Raw genomic sequence first — 19,567 nt, forward strand, 5'->3', positions numbered from 1 at the left:
GGGTGAAGTTTATAATGAGGTGTGCTTAATAGTGCGGAAATCACGGTAGATTAGGGTGTTGAAAAATATAGATGGGAATGATTAGTGAGGAGAGTGTGTTGAGAAGGAGAAAGGAACAATAGGAACAGACGCACAAGGGGGGAGAGAGAGAGAGAGAGAGAGAGGAGCAGAGGCAGTGGAAGTTGTGGATCTGGAAGTGAGCCTGTTAGTAAGGATGAAGTTAAAAAAGCATTGAAGAAGATGAAGAAGGCTGTTGGTCCATATACGACTTACCTGTGGAAGTACATTTCTAATAGATTTTCAAAATGGGAATCAAAATGTACAACCAGGGAAAATGAAACTTTTGATGCCACAATCAAGTCAGGCATTTCTCTTGACATTTTGTCAAGCCAAGTCATGCCAGTATATAAAATAGCAGATAAAAGATTATAATAATACTCATGTCAGGTCAAGTATTCAAGAGGAAACATTACAATATTGACAGTTCAAAAGGTAAGATAACCCTGACCCGAATTTAGCCAAAATGATGAAGTCTGAGGAAAAGACAGGAGGCGGAGCTAGAAGTGGCGATGAAGATGCTGAGGTTCTCCTTGGGAGTGATCAGGTTGGATAGGATTAGAAATAAGACAATAAGAGGGACAGTGAAGGTTAGACGTTTTGGAGACAAGGTCAGAGAGGACAGACTTTGATGGTTTGGACATGTCCAGAGGAGAGACAGGGACTATATCGGTAGAAGGATGCTGAGGATGGAACTGCCAGGGAACAGGGCTAGAGGACGACCCAGGAGAAGATACATGGACGTAGTGAGGGAGGACATGAGAGTGGCTGGTGTTGGGGAGGACGATGCAAAGGACAGGGTGAAGTGGAGAACATTTGATTTGCTGTAGCGACCCCTCATGGGACAAGATGAAAGAAACAGAAGATGACGTATTACTAGTCCAGATTCTGGCATTGAAATTTACATTTTAATTTGAATTCATAATTTGAATTCATAATTTGAATTCAAATCAGCAAGAAAATTGTTGACAAAATGCTCCTCCTGGCATTCACCAGCATGCACTGTGCCATCCCAGGTAACAATCTAAAGCACTCCATGGATGATTCCTTTCAGCCATTTTAAAAGAGCACGCACACACACACACACACACACTCACACACGCACGCACACGCTCACACGCTTTAATTTGCAGCAACCCCATTGTTGTTTTATGCAAACAGTCTGAACCTGGATAGGACACACTGAGGCATATGCAAATAAGCCCATCAGGCAGTGCAGGGTGTGCTGCAGCGGGGAACGTTTCTCCACTTAGGAAAATGCTGATGAGCAGAAGTGGATTTCAAAAACTTTTAATTGCAATACAAGCTTAGTTTTGAGTAATCAAAGGGACAGACAGGAGCTTGGAGCGGCACTGTTTGGTGAGTCGCTCTTCATACAGGATAACAGATGACTTTTGTTTTTGTTCATATAAAAAAACAGCTGTTATTAGGAGTTTGCATGTTGTGCGCTTGCTTCATTTGGAGACGATGACAGCCCTTTATGGGAGTATCTACCTTGCTTATGAATATCATAACCAGGGATCATACAGGGGAGCGCAGTTTTGCGTGGTGGTGTGTGAATGGGAGGGCACATTAGAATAAACTCAAGATAATTTTCCTGGGTGGCCTGAGCGCTTCATTGTCCTGGTTAAAGTTACAATCCTGTAGGAAAATCAGCTGTAACTTATCATTCCAGGTATTAAGATGAGCGCAGACACAGTGGAGCAGTCAGACGCCCGAGATGAACAGGCAGGTAAGGATAATCCACCTTCCGTGCATGTAAACACCGCTCATTCATGTCAACGAGAAGCGTGACTTGGGGGGTGGGGGGGAAGCGCCCTGCCGTTCTGCTCGGGTCGGTCACTGCTCAATGGATCATTTCGTTTTCTCTCTCAAGTTATATTCGAATTCTTAATTTTCCACAAGGCGCATATTGTGTTTTCGTAAAATATGTAAAATATTTGCAGGAAGTCATTGGGTTATAGAACTGCCTGGATTTCAGTCAGAGGATTTGTGTTGAGCGCAAAACATTTTTAATCCTGTCTTGTGTTAACTTTAGAACCCACTGAATTTTTGGTTCTAGATTTTACCGTTTTCAGTCATTTACTTTCTCACATTGGATTTATTTGTTTGTTTGTTTTACTGTGTTTATGTACAACTGTCCCGCAGCAGCTCCATCCAACCCAAGGTCTTAAATGACCGGTTAATCAACAAAGCAAAATGTTCCTCATTGGATGCCTGATGCTACGAATAAAAGCTAAACAAGCAGCATTTTGACCTGCTCCTATTTTGTGGGTAGCTGCGTGCGTGTGTGTGTCTGTGTGTGTGTGTGTGTGTGTGTGTGTTGTGGCAGTTGGCTGCTATACCAGGATGCACCTGGGGCTGTTTGCTGAATAATGCTGGCTGCCCGGGGCCTGAGAACGCCAGCCAGTCACCAAACAAAACCAGGAAGCAGCAACAGAAAATGTGGAACTTTTCTTTAGACAATAGTTAATAGCTGTTGGAGAGAAGTGAATTACTCTCTTCACGGATGAGCTGAATGTCTTTCTGTCAGACTAGGATCGGTGTTCATTCTGTATGTGATGCAGATGTGCGGCCGTCCCTGTGCGGTCAGGCTGAATTAAAGCCTTATGTCGGTCTTGTCAGGTTTATGTATGCAGATTAGTTCACTGTTTATTCAAGTTTTAAGAGATCTGTCTGTCATTTCTACCTCCTTTCCGATACAAGGCAGTTTAGTCTGCGGGGCTCTCAGCAATATTTCTTTGAAATAATTTGCTTGAGTTTAATTGTTATTTTGGACAGACCACATCCGCTTCTAGATTGACATGCATTTGATTGTTCATGATAACTGACACTTTCTCTGAAAATAAACTTTACCGCTGATCTTTTTTTCCATTTTAATTTTTCCTTGCTTAACTAAAAAAATAAAAGCCCCCATGCAGGCATACATCTCAGAGTCTGATGTAAACAAATAAAAACAAGTCTATCTGCATGATGAGAAACCACTGGAGCTAAGTGCTACATATTGCTAAGGGTTTGAAATCAAATAGAAGAATAACCTGCAGCATTTCTTCAGGATTATCTGCGCCTGCTCAGTTGGTGCAGCTCTATTCTTCATGCTCTGAGGTTAATTACAAGCATATTTTATAATATATGATTTATTGGGTCTGTGGGGGCTGGGGTCAATGGCAGCAGGGCTTGGTGGTGGCTGGGGTTGACGGGCCGCAGGCTCGTTAGAGGCTTGACTTACATTTACATTGTACCATCCTGAACAAGAGGACGTGTGTAGTATTTTAGCTGTTTTAATATTTTAGAGGAAACTTTGCGTATTCATTCATTAAAGACATACAGTAAATTGAATGATTAGTTACCTAGTGAGTAAAAAGACTGTGTTGCTTTGCGGAGTGTCAGTCAGTCACACATATGACAAATGCTCATTGATGCAGTTCTTTGTAAAAACGTTTTTGAGAATGAACTTCTTCTTTTTTTTTTAAATCTAGTGTAGCTTTGAGCTGGCCTTGTTAGCTTGTGAATCTGAAGACAACGCAGTCAAACCGCCGAAGATCAGCATCTCACTTCAATTTAGTCCTGCACCAAAAGGTTCTAAATTGTTCTTGGTGTCTTTATACACCAACCATGAAAAGTAAAAGTGAATCAGAGTAGATGTGTGTTTGGAACATATTTTTGAATCCGTAAATGGGGTTGTCGATGTGTTTTTTTTTTGTAATTAAAGTTTTTTTTTATCAAACATATGGCACAGTTTAGCAGTGGAAGATCAGATTACAAAGTCACAGATTGGTTTGGAATTCCTGGTTCCAAAATAAATAAGTACATAAATAAATGAATAAAACTATGAATGGAAAGAAAAATGCAAAGTAGCAGACACATCAAGCAGCAATCATTATACTTACTATACATAGGCCCTTCAATAAAAGTTTTATAATCGACCTACTAGTGAGAGGTCAGGTGGGCTATGAAGCGATCCCAACATCCCAGAACCGCGAGTCACATGCCCCCTATTCTTATCAACATAATCTCATATGATGCTGTTTCACCCATAGAAGCTTTCAACTCATTAAGCGTCGGGATAGAGCAGGGGTCAGGAACCTATGGCTCGGGAGCCAGATGTGGCTCTTTTGATGGCTGCATCTGGCTCGCAGACAAATCTTTAATTATAAAAAAAATGTTTTTGTTACACTCATTTGCGCAAAAATGGCGACTAGAAAGCCGGTTCGCTATGAGGCAGCGATCAGAAGAAGTCCGATCATACATATTGTATGGCTCTCACGGAGTTACATTTAAAAATATGTGGTGTTCATGAGATGTACAAATGTGCCCACCTCTTTCTTGCATTTCCGACACTCATTCGTCCTCTGAGAAGACGACAGGGTGTAGAATTTCATATTGAATGAACTTAACTCTACTGTCTTAATATATTCACCATTATCAATTATAATTTGTGTCCATGTGTCTTTGTCTATCTGACAGTCAAGGTCTCTCTGCCAAATTATCCTCAAATTATTACAAGAGCTGCTGGTTAAATATGCTGAATTAGTATAGAATGCTGAGGCTTTGTGTTTGAGTGAGCATTGAAGATAGTCAACTATTGGATTATTTGTTCCGATGGTCTGAAACTTCATTAAGCAGTGTCTAATCTGCAGATATTCCCTTTCACATTGTATTCCTGGGATAATTCAGTAAATCACTTTATTGTTCCATCTTTATAGAGATTGCTTATTGTGTGTATACCATTGTCAAACTATCTTTTCCAAAATATAGTCCCCCCCCCCCATATTTTTCCCTCTGGGTTTAACCAAAGTGAGGCATATTTCTGTATGCGATGAGAGATCTTGTCAATCTTATGAACCTGTGCCTGTCTCCTTGAGTGTTTAATAATTGGGTTAATATCTCCATGGTTATCATTTGACCGCTTGGGTTCACATCCGTAGGATGGAATGGCATGACGATAGGGGGTGGGGGGGTTAGAATCGCAGTTGAAAAGAGGCGGAAATGCTTCTGCTAATGTGTTGCCGACCACAACAAAAGTGTAAAGTGAGAAGTTTATCTGCTAACTGCAAATAGATTCGATAACATTTCCTTTCGCGGCTTTGTTTATCATTTATTTACCTGCCTTGTTTTTTATTTTCACATATTTCCCCGTACTAATTTCCACAGTACACCGTTCATCTTAAAAATCTGATTTTTCCCATATTAGTTGACAGGTATGCTGAGTGGTAGCATCATGAATAGTTTTGGTTTTTCAATGTTAAAATTAAATATTTTTAATGACTCCATTCTGGATCCGATCAAGATGAGATTCGGTGGTGAGATAGAAGCCCCCACCCTACATGATCGTGTCAAATTCCATTAATATTGGGCAATAATCAACCGACATATTAAGGAAGCTCCATTGACTGCAATGTTACCAAAAGTTTCAAACTGAATCAGAATCCAGAATCTCTTCTGGATTGTCACCAAAATGTAATCATCTGTTCATGGTAACATTCCCAACATTTCAAGAAATTTTTATCAAGATCCGTCCAGAACCTTTTGAGTTATCTTGCTAACGGACGGTCGGACGGACAGACAAATGCTGGCGATTACATAGCCTCCGTCTCGGTGGTTCAAACCAGAAAAATGGGAACATTACGGAAAGTAACTAGTGGTTGAGGTGCAAAATAAAAGCTGCTCTCAAATGAACATTGCAAACATTTATCTTGATGAGAAATGTCTTACTGCTTGTTGCTTTGTGTTTTTAAAGTTTAAATGTATAGTTATCCGAGGACCTAATCCAGTCTAAGAGCTCCTCTGTGGAATAGCGCTGCATTTCTGAAGCTTTTGCATGTCAGCCTTTGATGGAATTTAATCATCAATAAGAAAACATGGCCTGGAACCGCAAACATCCCGTTTCTGAATTCAGCTCATGCTAATGTTGTATCATTTCCCGTTGGCAGAAAAATCTAAAAGTGTAAGAAGATGCAACGTCATAAAGAGTTGAGCCTGACCACGGGCGTGGAAACGGCTTCTGTGGATGATTTCAGGACAACTCAAGTTGTTCCCAGACCCATTACAATGATTGGCCCTGTCCTGCATCGTGTGGGTTTGCGTGTGCAGAACCCGGGCTTCTTGCGCTCAGAGCTGATTTGCATGATTTGGTCATTTTCATACTGGAAGTTTGGTCGTGAAGCTGGTTGTGCTGGGGGGCAGTGGGTAGGGGTGGTGTATAATTGTGTGTGTGTGTGTGTGTGTGTGTGTGTTGGGGGGGGGGTTATAAGTGTATTTGCATGCATTGTGTGTTTCCAGCAGCTCATCGCTTCTCTAGCTCACACACAAAGTCCCAAAGGCCCCATTTGACATTCAAATGATGGGAGCTTATCCAGCACACCTATCGCCACGTCCCCTATGCTCTCTTTAACACGCATGTGTTAGCTTCAGAATATTCTCTGTCACATAGTAATAATCTATGCCTTTATATTAATTTACGAAAACAGGACACCTTTTCAGAGTGGAGATCATTTACAGGGAAATGTTGCAGGTTATTCATAATTTATGCAGTAATTTGCAATTTGGGTTCATAAGTAAACTTATTCAATCATGTTTTTAGCACTTCTGAGACCTTGCTGTACCAAGAACTATTTTAAATGTTAAAGAAGCAGACATCTTACTCACGCTCCTCGTTCCTCACGCCCTGATTATTGCAGCAGACAGGACACCTCAGAGTGGAAAGAACTCATGTGTAATTATAATACACCTCTTTTACCTATTTTAAATCTTTTATTCTTTACTCGTTGAACTTTTCCCTTACGATGAAATGTCTTTTTTCCTGATCAAAGTCACGGCTCCTGAAGACCTGGATGATATTTATACTTCTGACTGTTTTAAACCATGCTTGAACTTCAGTGCAGTTTTTCTGTCTGTTCTTTTAAATAATTTAAAACATAGTATTGTAGCGAGCGAAGAACCACACCGGAATCAAGCTTGTGTCAACAAGTGCCTTTATTGCGACACAGGACAACTTGACTGCACGTGGATGTCGCGCTGGGGTCTTTTTAACGCAACACCCCTCTCACTCATGGTGCTAACAGCACAACCCAGTCACTCCCATGGTGCATTGCGCCTCACGTGATCTCGCGCGATCGCTACAGTATTATCAGAATATTGTATTTTTTGTGCTGTGTTTTTCCTATTCTATGTACTTAATTGATTTATTTGGAAAATTTATTTCTCGTCATTTAATTAAAATAGTTCAATAACAGTAATAATTTAGTGATTTTACTATTGTTGTTGCTGTTATTTTGTTTATCTATCCACTCATCTGTTTCTGCTTTTTTTATGTTTCTTTGTAGCGATTTACATTTTTTCAGGTTATCTCAGAAACAAGTGATCTTACATACATGTTAGATACCTTCACTTGGAGTACTGTGTCTTATTCAGAAAAACATTAAGTAAAAACAACAAAAACAAAAAAATATATATAATTTTATTTTACAGTCACATGAAATTTACTGTTCTGAATTGGTCTACTGGGCATTAAATGGAGAACAGATATCATATAAGAAAAACACAATGATAAAATTACATTACATTCGGTACATTGGTAGCTGACACTGAATGCTAATCTTTATTGAGTTTTAAATTTGACATTGTTGAATGTCATCATGAGACATTTTACAACATTTTAATAATCAATCTCTTTCTCTTCTCCAACAAATAGAGCATAACGGGATCCACTTCATTCGACAGGTAAAAAAAAATGCTGTCTATTCTATTCTATTCTATTCTATTCTATTCTATTCTATTCTGATGTTCTATGAATTATTTTATTTTACTTCCTGTGGGTTTTATGAATTAGCATTGCGGTTGGTTTTTTTTAGAATGATGTAAACATTGCCAAAAATTCTAAGACACAGTTGATGAAACATCTTTTTAGGCCAAACGATCGAACTCACTTCTCAATGTAATTTGCATAAATTATTTTATGATCCACATTGATTTGCCATCCTTCTTGATCAGACGTGTGTTGAACCCATCTGGCTTATCAGTACAAGGATGTCAAAGAATAGCGGTCTCACCAATAATCCTTAAAGGCAAAACACTGTGTCCCCTTGATCTATTTCTGACCTGCTGTCCTGCGACTCTCACCATTGATGAAATAAACCGACTATCACAACGAGAGTTAATTAAGTGAAGCCCTAAATCCAAACTATTAATCTAACCGTTCAAGATAAAAATTTTAGGGAGCAATATATATATATATTTTTAAAGTTCAACCCCCTCCCTCGCTCTCCTCACTTTGTGACCGACCTTTTCACCAAGTTTCATAAAAATTCTGGAGGCTGTATAATATACAGCCTCCAGAATTTTTCAACATAAATTTATGTGGAATCCTATAGAAAGACGGAACAAACCAGCACCAGCTAAAACCTGACCTTATTAGACAGTGGTAAACATTTATTTTGCTCTGTATTTTTGCGTAAACAGCTTGTCACCGTTATTCTCACCAAATGTCACTCAGACAGGACGAAGTAAAAAATAATTGTTGATGGAAAATCTTAACAGGATAAAGATTTGCTCGCCTTTGGCTTGAGACCCCTGTGAAGACTTTGGCCAGAGAGTCGAGCACCTTCTTTGGTTTTGGTGCATTTGAGCAGTTTGACCTTTTACTGAGGTGAGCATGTCTGACTCACCCTTGTGCACAATTTGAACTGAGTCAACAGTTATTATATAATTAAGGTGAATGCCAAAACACCTTGAAATCTAGAAAAGATTGTTAAAAAAAAGATTGGATCTATCCATTTAAATGGATCCGGATCAAAGTTGGGTTTGTTTTCCCCCGACTCGTGCCCCATCCTTCCGTCATGGAACTCCTTGTTCTGTCATGTATAAAACAACAGATGAATCAACACTGGTGAGGTGGAGGGAATGAGGGTTGGAGAGCTCAGTAGCTCTGTGAACGTGTCACAGCACAGTATACGTGGGACTGATGGCTGAAAACCACTGTGGTCACGATCATCACCAACGACACGTGTCGGTTCAACAATATGGCTCATTATTCATTTTTAATACCGATAATTAACAGTGCAGCTCCATGAAACAGAAGAATATGAAATATCTGGCTTTGGTTACGAAAACAATAATTATTCACGTCATTTATTTTTTTTCGGGTTGGCTTTCTTTCGTCTTCATGCAACCGGTGATGAGAAGGATTTGAATATCACAAGACTCTCTATGTCTTTTGTCACAATAACGAAACCCATTTAGAGCATGGAATATAAATATCCTGGAGCCATGTGAATGGTACTGAACCTTTACAAGGGACACAAGTTTCAACTGAATTTTAGATGACTAACATCCTCGGGGATAAACTACCTGCTCTCCTCACAGATGTCAACAAAGAGTGCCATGTCTTCAGAATTTCCTCAAATAGTTTCCAGTTATTTGGATACTTCTCCAAACATTGTTTTTGGCAAGGGAGGACTCGTTTTCTCAGCGCTCGCGTTTTCAGGAAGCTGCATTTCTTTCAAGGGCTGGGAGGTGGTGTGTGAGGGTATTTGAATACCGGCTTGCCCAAGGGGAAGGAGATAGTCTGTCACTCTGTGCGTCACTTCTACTGACCAAAGTCGAGAACCTGATCCTTTTTATTATTCAATACATTCATGAAAAATAACGAGTTCATACAGTCTGCTCGTACTCTCTCAGATAAAGACAGAGGATATCAACAACTCAGTCTCCACACTGAGGACATGTCACCTGACACAGAGCTCTCAGATGCCGGGAGGTCAGCTGACTGGGGTAAGACACGCTCTTCATCACTATTGTATTTAAACATGCTGTCTGAGTGGGCCCATCGCATGGCCTCCTTTAAGATTATACCATTACTCTATATGCAATATATCTATATATGTTCTCTTATTATTTCATTTTTAAGAACGTAACACAAGTGCGTTCTTACTACATTTATTGATTTTAGAAAATAATCCGAATTCAACTAAAGAACAGGGCCAGACTGCGCTGTAAAACCTTCCATGGTTTTTAAAACATTTGTTTTGAGTGCACGTTTTGCTTGTTGCTGATCATTCCATGTTTTCTTAATGTCATTTTCAAACATAAATCCTGCTGACCATGGATGTATTTTTTTTGTATAATTTTATTTTTTTTAATCACAGGGCAACATCGTGCCACATTTTGAGCACTGATGCTAACATTCAGTATGTAACTAGGCTATTTTAGGCTTAGGGCATTATTGCTGCTTTAGTTACTGTTGTCTTTACACTTTACCTCAGAAATTAATTAATATTATATTAAATAGCTGTAGCCTGAAGGTTCTTCTGGTAAAACTAGGAAAAACGCTCAGAAAACAAACAAGCAAACAAAAACAACAGCAAACAAACCTCCAAGCAGCTCATTCCCCTCAAAACTGGATTTACATCGTCCACATGGTGATCTGGATCATCATCAAAAGGTGATAAATAGTTCTTGGTATCTTAAGTCAAAGTGAATTGGAGTTGATGTGCAGACCTCCAAATGTGTACCAAAGGACAGAGTATGAATACATCTATTTAGTTACATTTACGCCACTGAGAAAAACTAAAAAAAAAAAAAGAAAATGCATTTAGCAGCCAGTCAAAAATAAAGTGGCTCAGTATGTAGAAAGTTCTAAACCATACATTTAGAGCTGAAGCAGTCAATGATTATATAAAAGAATAATTGATTTATTGACTGAGAAACTTGTTCTATTTTATTTTTTTACTTTAATCAATTGTCAAAGTTAAAGTAAATAAGCAATTAACTTTTCACATTGTGAACCTTAACTGTATAGAGAAGCTCAGTGGTTTGTTCAGCAGCTTTATGTTGTTTGTCTGCACCTGTTCTCTCTCTCTCTATCACTCTCTCCCCCTCTCTCTATTTCGGTCTCTCCTCCTGTCTGTCATTGTCTCTCTGTCACTCCCTCTTTCTCAACCAACCGGTCAAGTCAGATGGCCGTCCACTATGAGTCTTGGGTTCTGTTCAAGGTTTCTGCCTGGTAAAGGGACATTTCTCCTTGCCTCTGTCTCCAAAGTGCTTGCTTTTGTGGGTCAAGTTGGGTTCTGTCTTTCCCTGCAGGTCTTTCCTGCTTTACACCTGTAAAGTGCCTTGAGATAACTTTCCGTTATGATGAATAAAAAGGAATTGAATTGAAATTGATTTAACTGTTCTCTAAAGCTTTGGGATGTTTAATGTATGACCATTCACTTAAAAAAATCTATATCAACTGATTGCAATTAAATACGGAGGAATTTACTAACAATAATAATTATTGCAGAAATATAAACATCAACAGCATTAAAAAAATATCATATAAAGTACAGGAAGCTCATTATTTGTCCTGATGCTGGGTTTTCATTTACATCAACGTTACATTTAGGTCAAGACAAAATTGTGTTTGTTTTGTTTGTTTGTTTGTTTGTTTGTTCTCCAGGAGCTCACTTCTCTTCACACCATGCAGCAGCTGGTTCTGATGCCTCCTTCTCACCTGTCCTCTCCATCCCCCTTCCTGCTCTCCCAGAGCCCCACAAGCCAACAAGGTCAGAGGACTTTCATATCGTCAGCGGTTAACGACTCCAGCTAAGCCTTTCTGCAGTGCAGAGTTCGTAGCTTTCTTTGAGAGAACAGTCTGACATGTTGGAAAAATGCTAAATCAGATGATTTCTTGCAGCCAGTTAAATGAAATATATATATAAGAAAAGGAATTGAAAAACTCTTACCAAGAAGAATGTAGTGTTGTGCAGTGAAATCATTGTTGTTCTACGGGTGCTTTCATTATCCACTCTTGGTGACATAGGGATGCCTTATGTCACCGAGGTGACATTTGACATCTGCTCCTTGACAAACAGTCGTGCCAGCAGCTTGTCACAAAAAGAACACTTGCTGTTTTCCTCTGCAGCCATTCTGCAGCAGAACCTGCTCTCGCTCCCTAGCCAGAGTCAAACCAGTCTCCTCCAGCACCAGCCTGGATTGGCTCTGACTCCGCAGGTAGACCGCCACCTCGCGTCCATATATAAATGTCACCAGAATGGAGCATGCACCAAAGATGTCATTTTGCTTTCATGTCTAACTTGGTTCAGGCGATGAGTCGCTCTGGTCTGGCAGGACCTTCTATGGAGACCCACATGGACATGTCCCACCTGCAGATGCCCAAACACATGTCGGTACCGCCACAAGAAGAACCCAGTGATCTGGAAGACCTGGAGCAGTTTGCAAAAGCATTCAAACAAAGACGCATCAAACTCGGCTTTACACAGGTCATTTACTCTGCGTGTTTTTTTTTGCTGCTGTCGGTCGGTTTGTCTGTTTGATAACAGGTTTACTCAGAATGTTCAGAATGGATTTTGATGACATCTGGTGACATTTTGGTGAGGTGAGTTGTGACTCAAGGCAGAATTCATTAGATTTTGATTGTGATCACCGCGTGAATACACAATCTTTTTAAATGGTTCTCTTAGGGATAAGGGTACCGGTAATTAATTATCATATAATTATTTCTAATTTCATGGATAATGAGCAAAATGGCACACATCAAAGTGCACATCAAAGTCTAACTTGGTTCAAAGTAATGATCAGAATCTAGTGATCAAGAAGGTTTAAATTTGTAGGGCTCATAAAAACAGATCCTAATGATCCAGACTGACCTGAGATCAGATCAGGGCTGAAACTGATTTAGTCAGGAGTTAATTTAACTTCTAAAGTTCTTGGTTCTGGATTCTGAAGAAAACCTTCATCAGTGAAATCTAGATTTTCTAGAATAGCTATCAGAATAATAATGAGACCAAGGATCCAGATTCTCGAGGCAGGTTTTCAAGGAATCACATGATGGGGGGTGTCAGCGCTATCAGGGACTGTGGGGGCTTGAGTGACTGTCTGCTAGATGAAAGTTATAACTCCTCTGTTTTCCTTTAAAGATATAAAACGAGTCAATTGCTTTCATTAGGTTTTATCTAAATAAATAAAAAAATAAAGCATTTCATATAATCTGACTGAATATTTGGCACATTTTCAATCTGTCTGATTGTATTAAGTAAGATACAGTAATTGAATAATGAAACTGGATTTTAATTTAATAATAAAACATGATAGTATTTTTAAACTAGAAAAGCACTCAGACCTCCGCCAAGTAGCTCATTCTCCTCATGATTAGATTTACACCGTCCACATGGTGATCTGGATCATCATCAAAAGGTTCTGAATTGTTCTTGGTAATTTTATACACCAACCATGAAACATAAAAGTGAATCGGAGTTGATGTGTTTTTACCCTCGCCGAAGAGGAGGCGAGGGTATTGCAATTGGGTGCGTTTGTTTGTCTGTTTGTCTGTCTGTCTGTCTGTCTGTTTGTTTGCTTGATTGTCTGTCCGAGCGCATAACTCAAAAACTATTAACCCAATCGACTTGAGATCTTTACACAAGCAAGGTTCTGTCCGTGGCTCGGTCATCCCCGAGAATGGCGTTGATCCGGATCTGGATCCAGATTCTAGAATTATTTTTACATCTGGAATTGTGCCTGTGCTGTAAACTGCCACTTTAAGAGGGAGGGACACGAATGGCATGATGGGAAAAAGAGTCCAGAAGGTGTCTTATAGTACGTTCCGGAGCAGCAAGCTAGAGCAGGTTTGGCCCCTCTGATCCGGAAGCCTTGTTTACTGTCTCACAAGATCCAATAGTCTCTTGGAGGCGAGGGTCTGCAATCTCTGATTGTCGTTTTCTAGTTTCATTCTGAAGATCTCTTCATAGTTTCCATTTAATTCTCAGACTAAAATAGTGTTAATACCTCATGAAATGTAAGTGTGAAATAGGGCTGCATGAAACTGGAAAAAAAATTGACATTACTTTTGTATCAGGTAGTAAAAGGTTTTAGTAGGACACGAGAGTTAATTTACCTCAGGCTCACTTGACCTTGCATGTCCTGCAAAACTAAACTAAAAATAACAAACTTAATCATGGTCTACCTCGGGCAAATTTGATCAACTGAGACCTGGGACAGGTTATTCTTTTTGAATTTATAATTGTACTTTTGCATGAGAGGTTGTCAGAGTTCATGTTTTCGTGTGTCTTTGTGTGTTGCATCACAGGGTGACGTGGGCCTCGCAATGGGAAAACTGTACGGGAATGATTTCAGCCAGACAACAATCTCCCGCTTTGAGGCCCTTAACCTCAGCTTCAAAAATATGTGCAAGCTCAAACCTCTGCTGGAGAAATGGCTGAGTGACGCAGGTGGGCTACACCTCATACCGAGCTCCTTAAAGAGCATCAAGAACTTCATCTGGTTCCTTGTACTCATCATCCACAATTACTGTAGGTGTAGCATCTCATCCTCTGTTAAGGTGTTGAAGATGCATGAACATGACTCATATGATGCCCCTATCAGGCAAAAGGAGTGTAACGCCTCATAATAGTGCTTTTAACCTTTCACTATTCAAACTGAAGACTCTGGGAAGCAGCGGAGTCTCTGAAGGAGGATTAAAACATTTGATGTTTTTATTATTATTATTTTTACCTTTACTTAACCAGGTAGGTCAGTTGAGAACCAGTTCTCATTTACAACGACGTCCTGGCTGAACATCAGCCATAGAGACTAATAAATTGATATGCTATGGTCAGTTATTCCCCTCAGAATGAAATTGCTAATGGAACTCGTGTGTGTTTAAATGTGATAATGAATAATATGAGGATATCCATGTTCTGTCTATTAATACTTTAGAGAACTCACCCTCTGACTCCATGACCAATCCTGCCTCTCTGCCGCCGTTGATTGAGGGCTACGGACGCAAAAGAAAAAAGAGGACAAGCATCGAAACAAACATCAAGTTGACCCTGGAGAAGCGATTCCTTGATGTGAGTGTAAAACTGAGTTATAATTAATAATTTGTAAAAAATGCTGTACCTTTATTATACATTTTTAAATTGGCAATATTATTCAAAATCTTCACGCTCAGAGAAAAGTTAGATCCAACTCATAATCCAGATCTGTAAAATTAGAATGCAGTCATCATTTAAAATCAGTAACTAGTGCCACTATGCGTAGAAAGGATTATGAAATTATGAAAATATTAAATTTTCCAAATTGTATTTATTTATTAGAAACATCAATGTTTTTCAACCTTTGTACTTTTTACTTTTCTTTTTGTACCTATGTATATCTTTACATGGGATTCTCTGACAAAAAATATTTGGTAAAACTTTTATTTAGTTATTACTTTCAACTATAACCTGGTTTATGTCCAATGCCAAGAAGTAAATGTTAGCATTATAGACTAATATAATGAGTTAGGTAAATATTACCTTCTGACAGCGTCATGTTTTTATTAGCATCTTGTTCATGTTAGCATAACAAGATTAGCAGCAATACCTCAAAATACCCCAGGGCCAAGACTAGAGGGCCACATTGCCGAACAAAATAAGTCACAATACATTCATTCATTTTCCGCTGAATTGTGTGATTAGTGCGAATTTTAAAAAAAGCTACCATTTTAATATAGTATTCAGAAGTATTAGTATTTAATATCAAACGCTGTTTCTCTTCCATGTATTCGTTTTCAAGCCATTTGTAGGGCAACCTCTTTGTGGATGATTTCTAAATGGGTTTTATGTTAACCATTGTTAAAAATGAATCGCATTTTCCTGTTTGTTTGAATATTCTTTGACTATAATGTCGTACAGCTGGTTGTATAATGAGCTACATTCCAAAGACGCAGTTGTTATACGAATTCGTGTTAAAAACAAAACCCCCATTGACCAACAACTTGGCCGACAATTTACGTGGTCAAATTTCTTTTTATATTTGCATACGTATAGGCCATTTATACTGTATGTATTCACTCAACTCAGCTGAGGAGGAAATCCTAAACAGATGTTCTTTTTCAGAACCCCAAGCCTAACTCTGAGGAGATAACGATGATCTCAGAGCAGCTGTCCATGGAGAAAGAGGTCGTCCGAGTTTGGTTCTGTAATCGGCGACAAAAGGAGAAAAGGATCTACTGCCCGGTGGCGAGTTTATCGGTCAAATCTCACTCCTTCAATTCCAGATTGGTCAGCTATTAAATATATCATATGTGTCTCTTTTAGCCATGAAGAATAGCGTTCTTCTTTTGAATTGTGACTTCCAAACCTGGTGTCAGCATGTCATCAGCATAGCTCGCCATACAAACATGAAGAATGGGTAACCAGTCAACAAACCACCACCGCGAAATCGCTCGGATTTTAACTCGTGTTTCTGTCTGGGAAGCATATTTTCTGACATCAGAAGCTTCCAGCTGGTTTTAGTTTCATTCTTGAGATAGCCATCGTTCACCAGAAACAGTTATGGTCAATGGAAACTGTTGTGTGTACAATAAACAAGAGATGACAGTTTTTTTACTTTCAAGGTATTTGTAGGTGTAGTTTTGAACAGTGGACAAAGACAAGACAAGCTAATCAACAAGCTAATTTGTTGGGGGGGGGGGGGGGGGGGGGTGCAAAAGTTATATAATTCAATTTCTAAGCTGTGGTGGCTTGGATATTACGTTTTATCATGTCAAGACGGACAGAAAAAAGGCCACAATTCAATGTATTTATTTATTAACCCCAGGGGCCCCTATTTGACAGATCTGATACACTATCTGATCTTGCATATTTAAAAAAAACTATGACTAAAATAGCCATGCATTGTGGAATCATCGTGAATGTGTGTTTCTATCATGTGAAATTGAACAAGAACAATGTGTTCCTCTTTCTCAGTGAACTCGCTTGCAGCTCGGTGAACAGCAGCTTCACCCCAGCGCTAGCCTAATGCTAACCACCTGACTCCAGATTTACACTTAGCACACAGACCTGTGGATTCAGAGGGAGCTGTTCCTTTAAGATAGCCTTTAGGAGAAAATTAAAAATCCAGCTTAAGCAGTTCTTCAAAGTGACATTCAGGGAGTCGTGCTCTCACATGAACAGACCTTCAGCGCTCGATAAATTGAGGTTGATCTTTGCTGACACTGGCACACCTTTTCCCCTGGAGCAACAGTTGTTTGAGCTGCATCACCGTTCTCAAAAGTGTTGTGATACTGTCACATATGGAGATGAGCCGCTTTGTCTTTATCTTCGCCCATTGTCACACCGTTTCAGGCCTCAGCATCCAGACCATACAGCCCTCTGGCTTCAGGCGGAGGCAAGTACTGTTCGCTGCATTCATAAATCAGCAACGATGTGCTCTGTGTCATGTGATCAATATTACTCTGATAGACAAATACATCTATGTAATAATGCATTAGTATTAGTTGTAGTGTTGTATGCATGGTTCCAGTTGCATGTCGGTGAGGGCTTTGTCGGTCTCTGCTTGTGTGAGTATATTCAATCAGTGTTTTGACCTTTACCTTCCAGTTTCGTCAAATTCGTCTCCAAACAGCATGAGCCGTGAAGCTTCCCCCAACGGTTTGTCAGCTGCCCCCGCCTCTTTAACGTCTCAGATCAACCCAGCTTCCTATAACACAGCGGGGTAAGGAGCAGCACACTGTTTCAACATCATAGACACCAGATCAGAGTAATGCGGAAACTTCATCTCATGTGCTACATATGGATTTTTATTGTGTTTTCTGCATATATTATTTACCATACTTATAAAAAAATAATTCAGTAGTTACATTATTTAGTTAAATGTGCTGATGTCCTTCTTAGGCCTGTCTAGTATTACCAGAGTGTATGTGGGAGAACTGAGGGCCGTGAGAACAGGCCCTCTGTAGCCCAGACCAATGGCAGCATGAGTTATTGCACATTAAATGCCGACACAGCAGCATTGTCATCTCGTGACATTTCAAGCAACCGTCCAACATATGCATTAATCCCTTACCTTCCCCGTCACAGGGCCGATCTTCTTTCCTCCTGCTGTTTGCCCAGTTTGAAGACAGCTTTTGTTGTCCTCTTTGGGTTAACTGCTATCTGACTTGTTTTTTTTTTTTTAAATGACCTAGTTTTGGATAGCAAGAAACAATAAAATAAACCAAAACCCGCCCCCTTCACCCTTCGGCTAATTTATTTTGCACATGATGAAATAAAATAGTTTAATGTTCAGAACATTATTGTTGGCTCGGGTTAAACCCGGGGTCAGCGCGTTAGAAGCTCCCAGTTCCGGACAAGAAACAGTTCGACATCCCGACAACAAACTGCCACTTTTACAGTTTGCTTTTCGTTGACTCATCAAAATAGATTTAGAATGGCTGATAGGAAGGCTATTTTGGCATGTGACGGGACAAGGCGAGGTCGTTAAGATAATAACCAGGAAATATGCATGTTGTGTTTGTTATTTGTCGAGAGTTAGATGACAATTTGCCACGTTCATGTCTGCAGGTTAAAAACAAGCTGCAAACTGAAAAGCTTAGCTTAGCATAAAGCAGAGGGAAACGGCTCACTAAATCGACCTCTGAAGCCAAATCACTATTTTTTAAAACATTTTTGGAACCTGTCCTGTTTCGCTCCGTTGAATGAAATGGACTTTTCTGTTGCATGCCTTTTCCTTTGCCTCAGTGGGTAACACCTTTATCCTCTCCATGACCTTTCAGGTCCTGGTACCGCACATGGAATCATGCCGCATATCATCACTAGGAACCATGAACTGTGTCACTCAATGCTTTCGATTTCTTTGGACGACGGATGCATATTGAAGACGTGAAAGCAGGAACACGACGGCCCTGTTGTGAACGGGCGTTAAAAAACTTCAAGCAAAATGGACCCACAAGACAAAACAACGGCAGTAGAAGAGGCGAACAAAACACCGCAGCGCTGTTAACAACGCCGTGTCAACAGCCTCCAGCTGTTCTGTTCTCTGTTCATGTGACTCTTTAGTCTGCAAAGGAGAAGAACACAGGAAAAACTGATGCAATGTTCACGCTGATATTTATGCTTATGTCCAGGATTTATAACTGAAAAAAACTCAAATAGTCTATCTGAATGTTGAAGGATTCAGGTCCTGATTCACTAAGCCAAGCTGTCCCTACTTTATACTGTGATGTTTTTATTCTATGCTTCGTTGTTCATAGTTAGCGTTGCGTTAGGAGGGTGACGCTACATTGTCTCAATGCAGACGCAGTCGAAGCGAAAGGATTCAATCGAATCTTTTCATTTTCCTCCTCTGAGATACGTTTCATTCACCCGAGGGTTTGTTTGCCATCTGCCTGAACATCAGCTCGTGTTTCTTTACCAGTTTGACTTCTTTCCTTTGAATGTTCCCTGATTAAAGTTGCTAGCATTGATAGGAATGATTGCAAAAAATATATAAAAATAAAAAAAATACTAAAATATGATGTAATAAAATGGAATCATGATGCACATTGAAGGCCCTGTCAGAACATTTTGTTTCCAAACTGTATCGGTTATTTTACTCAAGAGAACTCTAGATTTGTGGTTCTGTGCTGGACTGAAGTGGATTATAGACAGGCCGTCCAGTCGGGTTCACTGTTGTTGATTTAGTCCTTCATTTACGAGACTGCTTATTCCGTTTCCGGGACTTCGAGCCTATCCTGGAAGTCAACGGGCGA

General features: G+C 39.7%; 1 protein-coding gene across 1 annotated transcript; it reads left to right on the forward strand.

The window, feature by feature from the left end:
• Positions 1 to 1,289: 1,289 nt before the first annotated feature.
• Positions 1,290 to 19,341, forward strand: pou2f3 (POU class 2 homeobox 3). Its single transcript, XM_068744642.1, has 13 exons — positions 1,290 to 1,416; positions 1,733 to 1,789; positions 7,751 to 7,779; positions 9,736 to 9,828; positions 11,495 to 11,600; positions 11,960 to 12,048; positions 12,141 to 12,317; positions 14,141 to 14,282; positions 14,770 to 14,903; positions 15,933 to 16,097; positions 17,163 to 17,205; positions 17,418 to 17,532; positions 18,593 to 19,341. The coding sequence occupies exons 2-13, from the start codon at positions 1,741 to 1,743 to the stop codon at positions 18,633 to 18,635; spliced, it is 1,185 nt and encodes a 394-aa protein (XP_068600743.1). The 5' UTR covers positions 1,290 to 1,416; positions 1,733 to 1,740; the 3' UTR covers positions 18,636 to 19,341.
• The last annotated feature ends 226 nt before the right edge of the window (positions 19,342 to 19,567 follow it).

Source organism: Brachionichthys hirsutus, chromosome 10, assembly GCF_040956055.1.
Source record: "Brachionichthys hirsutus isolate HB-005 chromosome 10, CSIRO-AGI_Bhir_v1, whole genome shotgun sequence".
In the NCBI taxonomy this organism is placed as follows: domain Eukaryota; kingdom Metazoa; phylum Chordata; class Actinopteri; order Lophiiformes; family Brachionichthyidae; genus Brachionichthys; species Brachionichthys hirsutus.

What these genes read in the sequence shown, in the direction of transcription:
- pou2f3 (XM_068744642.1), top strand. Translation starts at nt 1,741, where the DNA reads ATGAGCGCAGACACAGTGGAGCAGTCAGACGCCCGAGATGAACAGGCA. An exon ending in CGCCCGAGATGAACAGGCAG is followed by an intron (nt 1,790 to 7,750) that starts GTAAGGATAATC and finishes TCCAACAAATAG; the next exon opens with AGCATAACGGGATCCACTTC. An exon ending in GAGCCCCACAAGCCAACAAG is followed by an intron (nt 11,601 to 11,959) that starts GTCAGAGGACTT and finishes TTTCCTCTGCAG; the next exon opens with CCATTCTGCAGCAGAACCTG.